Here is an 8,125-nt window from a genome sequence, read left to right as displayed (position 1 = left end):
AACTCTGCCTCCAATGAAGAGATGTCCAGAGTGGGATGCACCTCCTTCAGTCGACCCAGTAGGCTTTGGGCACTCCATGAGGCCCAGAAGCTGGCGAAGTCGTCATATAGGGGATGGTCTTCGAAGTGGTCAATGAAGTTCTGGATTGCCACCTCCCCGGTAGACTTCAACTCCTCCTTCAAAGAGGCAATCTCTTCTGACTGGGCCTCTGCCTTCTGCCTCAACTCTGCCTTCTCTTTGTTGGAGGTCTCCGGAGCCTCGGTGGCAAGCTTGTGGTGCTCATTGGCGTGATCAAGCCTCCGAGTCACAGCAGCCACTTGGCACTCCACCTCGTACAACTCCTTCTTCAGTCGTTCCACTTCTGCTTTGGCGACAGTTAGCTGGGCCTCAGCCTCTTTCTTCCCCTCCTCAGCCTGCGTGGCCTTAGTGCATCATCTCCTCGAGGCGCTTGGCTAGGTCCTCCCTCTTAGAGTTCATATCCTTCACCAAGCCCTCAAGTTGGATGCTTGTACTCAGGGCCTGAGCCACGCAGGCGCTGTTCACGGCCACCAAATCCTCAGCCGTGCAGGAGGCGGTGTGGTCCCTCCACTACTCTGTCCAGTATTTGCTGTGGACCACCGCCACCGCAGCTGTTTCTGGAGGAAGAGCCTCCAACACTTCCCTTAAAAGCTCTTCGAGATTGGTGCCCAGAAAGTCGACCTCCTTAGAGAGACGGGGCCTCTTCCTCTTCTGCTGCCCCGACATTTGATCAATTGGCACTGCAGCGAGGGGTGTTGTGGCCGGGGCAGTGGCAGTGGCAGACTCAGTTGGGGCGGGCCTTTTCTCCGGAATGGCCACCCGGGTGAGAATTGTGGTCTGCCTCAGAGCTAAGGGTGGCCTCGCCACAGTTGGGCGTTTTGGAGGGGCGGCACTCGTCTTGCCCTTCCTCCGAAGGTCAGCCTTCGGGTCCTCCGATACCTCCTCCTCCGTCGGAGGCTGAAGCCTCTTACTGGCTTCCACCAAATCCTCCATTTGCTTTTTGTACGAGGAGGAAGAGGCCTTCAACGCCCGTGCCTCTGCGATCATCTTTTGGATGGTCTTGAAGCCGGGGCGCACCGGCATCTTCTTATTAAAGTTGTCTGCATAGAGCGAATAAGGAATTAGTACAAGTCTTGAGAGTTCGAAATAAAAAGCATAGACTTCGGTCCAGTTACATTGGGATGCCATCAAATCGTGAGTAATGAAGTGGATATTCTTTCGGATCAGCCTATGGTAAGACCTCTTCTTTTAAGACAGCTAATAAATGACACAGATGGTGTCAAAGTCCTCGGATGACAGCTCGCATCGAGGAAGAGCATCTACAAACGAAATGTAACTGTTAGGCACAATTCAAATCGAAGAGAAATATAAGGAAAAACTACTACTATACTCACTAAGTGTTGAATACTTCGTCGGGACCGTAAGAGGCGCCAGGGGGTCCCCCTCGATCGTGTCCCATCGCCCTGCGGCCCAGCACCACGAGCTCTTCCATTCTTTGATGGAGCTTGGCAAATCGACTACGAATGGAGTGTGGGAACCCCATGAAGTAAGGTAATACCATCCCCTGGTCTTATCCCCCCCGGCAGTAACCTTAGGTATATAAAGGGTCTGGAAAACGGAGAGGGGCATCTCCACCCCTAATGACACCTCTTTCCACAACATCCAGGAGCCCACCATTTGGCTCCAGGAATTCGGATTGAGCTGCGTCAGGGCTAGCCCATAGGATCTAAGCACCATCCTAAAGAATGTGTGAACTGGTAGCCTAAGTCTGGCCTCACTAATGGCCACGCAGCCCGGCCTAGGGTAGCAGGCTCTTTCTTCCGACCCGGGGAGGGTCAAATCTATACTATCAGGGATCCTATACTCTGTCCTAAGTCTCCCCAGGTCGGCCTATCTTAATTTAGATGGGTAGTCCGATGCCCCCCAATGCATAGACGTATCTGCTGGGCTATCCGGTCGCTTCCATATATTCTTCCCCCCTATTATTGCACCAGCTATTTCTGAGGAGGTCGCCACAACGGGCTCGTCCACCCTCACTAGTTATAACCCCCTCCCCGAACCAGAACTTCCCTCCGAGGCCATTCTTTTAAAATGTAAAAGCCCTAAAAGGTATGAAACTTACGAGTTTGAAGGTTTTCCTAGCCGGAAATGATGTAAAGTCGCCGGAAGTTCAATTTTCTCGCCGGAGTTGCTTAGAAAATGTCGAAAATCGCCAATTACGTGAGAGCAGAGTAAATTATTTGTTTCGCAAAGGTAGAAAGCCTGAGAAAACCTCAGAGTCCTCCTTTTATAGAAAGACAAATCCGATCTCCATCGTCGAATTCAAATACGATCAATCTAAGCCATTCATCGCATCTTCAATCTAGGCCGTTGAAATGAAACGTCAGTTTGATCTACGCCCAAGATGTCGCTGTGACTTTTACGCTTGCTTAAAATGCGTCACCTCGGTTACAACCAGCCTCAATAATAATAAGTAGCCGCAGCAGCCTTTTAGGAGAATGGGCATGGCACCCAATAGTCACCTTGAAAACACGCAACAGTTGTCAAATCATTTGACGTTTGAATCGCCTTGGATCAAGCTCCTCACTCAACTTTACAAAACTTAGACATACCTGATGCGAAGGCCCCTATGGGTCATCACCTCGGATGTTGCGTTTCCTCTCATGCTTTACAAAGTTTTAGCCATCTCCCAACGCATCGACCCTGTGGGTCAGCGCACCGGTGGCAAATGAGCTCCTCACTCAACTTTACAAAGTTTGGACGCACCTGACGCGAAGGCCCCTGTGGGTTATCGCCTCGGATGCTGCGTTCCCTCCCATGCTTTACAAAGTTTTAGCCATCTCCCAACGCGTCGGCCTTGTGGGTCAGCGCACCGATGGTAGATGAGCTCCTCACTCAGCTTTTAAAAGTTTGGACGCACCTGACATAAAGGCCCTTGTGGGTCATCTCCTCGGATGCTGCGTTCCCTCCCATGCTTAACAAAGTTTTAGCCATCTCCCAACGCGTCGACCTGTGGCTTAGCACACCGATGGCAGATGAGCTCCTCACTCAATTTTACAAAGCTTGGACGCATCTGACGCGACACCCCCGGTGGGTCATCGCCTCGAATGCTGCGTTCCCTCCCATGCTTTACAAAGTTTTAGCCCTCCCCACGCGTCGGCCATGTGGGTCAACGCACCTTACGACGCTTCGATGCACCTGACGCGCCGTCTCATGACGGTCACCACCTCGGACGCTGCACACAGTAACGAAACTTTAGCACATCTGCCTCGGATCACAACCTCGATTACTGCAAAAAATCAACCCCCAAGCTCCCACAAGTCGTAGTCCGGTCAGAAAAGCAAGTCCACCCATGATATAAATATTCATACTTGAACTTGGGGGACCACTGTTACACTCCGATCTGAGACCCATCTAATACGCCTCAGACGCTCACACTCCGATCTGAGACCGATCTGATACGCCTCGGACGCTCACCACCATACGTTCCGACCTGGTAAAGACCCATCCGAAGTGTTTCCGAAGTGATGTCAGCAATACCTGCAACCTAGTAGTACCTGACCAAAAGTACCTCGTCCCCGAGTTCGAGGCCAAGTGGACCCCGGTTAGAGGATCCACCGCTAATTTCAGAAAGAGATTTATGCCAAGATCTTTCCTGTACCTAAGGTTTAAATTGATTTGACGTCTCCATAAGACTAGATGATGTAATTTATCAACTTTATGTCAATTCAACTCAGAAGAGACAAGCTGTCCGCCCACTCTACAGACGCGGCTGATTGACGCCTATGAGTGAACGCATCATACCGTTAGGTGTATATTTGCGTCCCACATCCAAAGGCTCATACCACCTATAAATATCCAATGTTTAACAAGAGGCAAAGGTAATGAAGCTCTTACTACATAGCACTCCATAGCAAGCTTATATATTTTCTCCTCCCCCATTATCATTGATTTGCATAGCCCCTGGACTTGACCGTCAGAGTATATACGGCCGCCACCACCGTCGTTGGTCCCAACCGTGTGCGTCTGACCATTCGCTGATTGTGCGCAGGGAGAAATACGTGGAGTAACTTTCGGTTGGCCACAAGGAAAAACCAATTTTCGAGGTCAACAGTTACTAATTGAGATTTTAATGAAATTCCCTAAAATTTAAGGATCCTCAATAACTGATGGGTTTTTAAAGATTTCATTAATATAGTGATTTTAAAATATTTGGAAGGATTTTGAGCTTAAAAATTGAAATAATCAAATTTTTTGAAATTTTAACATATTTGATGAGATTTTTATGGAATTCATGAAAATCTATTCAAATAAACTAAATAATTAGGATTTTTAATCTTTTAAATCCCATCAAAACATTAGTTGAGGAATGATATTTTTTCAAAGATCTTATTTTATTGTGGAATGATAGTAACGTGACTGTGGGTGGCAACATTTTAATTTGGTAACATGTATCGGATTGATTAATTAGAGTTTAGTGCTTCTAGATTTTGATTAGATTTAGGTTCGGTCGGCATGAAATACAACTTTTTAAGATTTATTATGATTAATTAACATTTAAAAATATGTATCGACTAGCCAGAACCACGCCCTTAATTCTGCTTACCAAATTAATATTGCACCGACTCGTTGTTAAAAAATAAAGTGGTGTATGAAACAACTAAGAGCCTGTTTGAGAGTGATTTTGAGAATTGATTTTTTGACAGTTATGAGAAAAGTGAGGTCCACCTGTGAGAGAAGAAATCAAATACGACGGCTGAAATAGTAAAATAACGATTAAAAAAATCAATTTTTTGGATGAAAAAATCGGACCCAAACAGCCCCTAAATAATTGGTCAGTTTTCAAAGGACGGCTGATATCTTATAGATTCAAATAAACCCATATTTAAGTATTTTGAATTTATTGAGATTAAATGTGTTAGTATTAATTTACTTACATATTAAATTATTATTTGTTATAATTAGATTTTAATCTTTCTTTTTATCCTTTTGCTTTTATGTTGATTTATTTACGTTTCAGCATATAGTTACGTTTTTACTTGTTCAATTGTTTTGTCAATTAGCTCCATAAATTACATTTAATTATAGAGTTGTATTATTGTACGTCTTCATTATAAAGATGTCATAATATTTGACTGCTGGATTGTCAATTAATGTTACCTGTAAAGTTTTGTTGTAAAGTCGTCTTATTACCAATAAGTGATTTTATTGATTATTTAGTGATGTACTTGTCATTATGAAGTTGTATTATCATTGATTAGTTGGTGGGGGCGATGATAACATCGAACAAATTTACCCTGTGAAATAAGTAATGTACAAGGCAAGTGCCCATTTAAGGAGGAAATGGTCGGAAGATGACGGTAGGGACCAGTTCTGTAAGAAAATATGTAGATAGGACCTAAATGTTAAAATTTAAACGATATATGACCATTGGGCGAGTTAGCTTGTAGGAATTGTAAACTAGTGAAGTATTTTAATAGCACGCAGTATTTTAATAGCTTGTAGGAATTGTTAATAGAAACATGCTATACTATCAGGGTTAAAATACAGGATTTGGAATCAGATTACACGCGTCATCTGATTATTGGACGATCACAAAAAAAGGAAAAAAAATACAAGGACACAAGCACCTGTTTTCAAAGCTTGGTTTTAAAACCTGGCAAAGTAGCAACGCCCTTGCTAATATTGAACATTGAACTTTATAAGCGTGCATGTCGTTCAAATGTAATTCCCTACATCACAAATAATTGTATATTAGGACCTTGTTCGATAGCATTTTTGAGAAGAACGAGTTTTTGAATAGTAAACTTTTGAAGAATGTGTGGTTAAAAAATTTGATTTTATGTGAATAATATTTTTTTATGAGAATATATGGATAAAAATAAGTATAAGAAAAAAAAAATTAAATAATAGTAATCAAACATGGGCTAAATATTGAAGTCTACGAGTGTACATGTCGTTCAAATGTCAATTGATGCATCACAAATAATTGTACATGGTTTAACTTAGGGTTGGTCCCCTTATTAACAGTTTTTGCACATTTTGTTTTTCAATTTCAATAGTTGAAAATTAATTAATGTGGTACGCGTTTCCATTTTTTCCCCATCATATTAAAGAGATTAGGTGCAGATGTCGGTGATCGTATTAATCTGCCTTTCATCAGAAGGCATAAGGTGAATAATATTAGCTAATTACGTGATAATTCTTACTTATAGAATAATTATCACTTGATCGTGCGATTTAGAAATTTACTTATAAACTGTGCTGAAAGTTTACCCTTTTTTTTTGTAACGTGAGAAATCACGAAAACAAATATCTGCAGCCATATTTGAACATAACAGCTCCAACCAGAATCCTCCACGTACACACTCCCAACACTAAATAATCACCTGTCCCAATTTTCACCAAAAAATCCATATCTTCTCCACTTCACGATTTCATCTAAAATCTGAAGGTTAAGAAAAGGATACAGAACTTTGCCTTTGTTCTATCAAAGGCGACATTTTTCATCCTCCATGTAAACCCCAGAATTTTATTTTATAAAAAAATTACCTTTGACAAAGAATTTTGGGATTTATTACTATATCGTCCGGCCGATGATGTTAATTCCGAGCATAAGGTATTATCTGTCGGAGCACCCATCAATCGTCGGGTTCCGGTGGAGTCACACCCAATCGTGGGGGTCCACCTGGTCTTTCCTATTTTCCTCAATTGCCGCTTATGTTGCCGTGTCGGTTTTTCTTCATTTACTTCTTCTCCTGGTGTTCCGCCACCGCCGTCCACTCCCGCTCGGCCCCATCCCCGCGGTACACTCCCTAAGCATGGCTCTTATCTCCGTTACAATCTTCACTGGCATCCTCCTCTCCACTGCCGCGGAGATCCGTGACACACGGTGGTTCTGGCGTCGTTTACGGACGACACCTTTTCAATGGCTTCTCTGTTTCCCTCTAGGCACACGCCCCTCCGGCCGCGTGTTCTTCTGGTCATACATCTATTACCTCTCGCGGTTCCTCCACGCCGTACGAACATACTTCACAATTTTACGCCGGCGAAGACTGTCCTTCTTCAAGCTTTTCAACCACTCAATTTTAATCTTCATGTCATTTCTATGGCTCGAATTTTCTCAATCATTTCAAGTGGTTGCAATTCTTCTCACCACTTTAGTATACTCCGTCGTGTACGGGTACCGGTTCTGGACGGCGATAGGGCTGCGGAGTGCGTGTTTTCCGTTCGTCGTAAACTGCCAGATGGTGTTGTTGAGTTGCAATCTACTGTGCCATGTCGGTGTGCTATTGCTGCATTTCATTAAAGGAGGATGCAATGGAATCGGAGCATGGGTTTTCAATTCAGTGCTTAATGGTGCCATTCTCTTTCTCTTCTTGAAATTCTATGTGCAAATGCATCTGCAGAAAAGAAAGGCCGGTGCCTGTGCCTGTGCCGGTGGTGGTGATCACCGCTTTGTGGCGGCGGAAGAGGATGAACACTTGGAACTGGTCAAAGACAGGGATATTTGATTACTCTTGTTTTTCTTTAGACTTTTGTAAATTTTTCAGTAGTAGGAAAAAAATAATAATAATAAATAAAAAAAATGCTGGAAAATGGGCTATCCTTGAGACATGGAAGCAGTAATAATTTTGCACCATGACAACACTCATACGAGATAGTACTGATTTATGGTATACACAGTACTATTCCAAAAAAGAAACTTGTCCATGGTTGTTCTACTCTGTATCCTCATCTTTCTTCTCAGGTTTATATCATTTGTACCCTGATTTTTACACTATTGTTGTCATTTGCATTGTTGTCAACAAACAATTGGATAGGAAAACTAATTTTTTTTTATTTCAGTAAAAGGAAAAAAAAAAAAATAAAAAAAAAAAAAAATATATATATATATATATATATATATATATATATATATATATATATTATATACACACGAGTTAAGTCCTGCTTACTACAAGACAAATAGTAATATTATCTCTTAGTTAGATCAATTTGCAATGTTATTATCTATCTACCTTAGCTCTTTGTTTACTCTATCGAAAATTAGATTAGCGAAAGATCATCTCTCTCACTTTTTGTCGCCTTTTTCAAATTGCTAAGG

The 8,125-nt window shown here is 42.6% G+C and overlaps 1 protein-coding gene across 1 annotated transcript; it reads left to right on the top strand.

Moving 5' to 3' along the window:
* Window positions 1-6,328: 6,328 nt before the first annotated feature.
* Window positions 6,329-7,602, top strand: LOC111367922 (elongation of fatty acids protein 3-like). The gene has a single exon (XM_022989035.1). The coding sequence runs from the start codon at window positions 6,615-6,617 to the stop codon at window positions 7,530-7,532; it is 918 nt and encodes a 305-aa protein (XP_022844803.1). The 5' UTR covers window positions 6,329-6,614; the 3' UTR covers window positions 7,533-7,602.
* The last annotated feature ends 523 nt before the right edge of the window (window positions 7,603-8,125 follow it).

The sequence above is a fragment of the Olea europaea genome, chromosome 18 (genome assembly GCF_002742605.1).
Source record: "Olea europaea var. sylvestris chromosome 18, O_europaea_v1, whole genome shotgun sequence".
NCBI lineage: Eukaryota > Viridiplantae > Streptophyta > Magnoliopsida > Lamiales > Oleaceae > Olea > Olea europaea.
This window is presented reverse-complemented; position numbering and strand designations above follow the sequence as displayed.

Excerpts from the sequence above, each read along its gene's own strand:
- LOC111367922 (XM_022989035.1), top strand. The coding sequence starts at position 6,615 with ATGATGTTAATTCCGAGCATAAGGTATTATCTGTCGGAGCACCCATCA.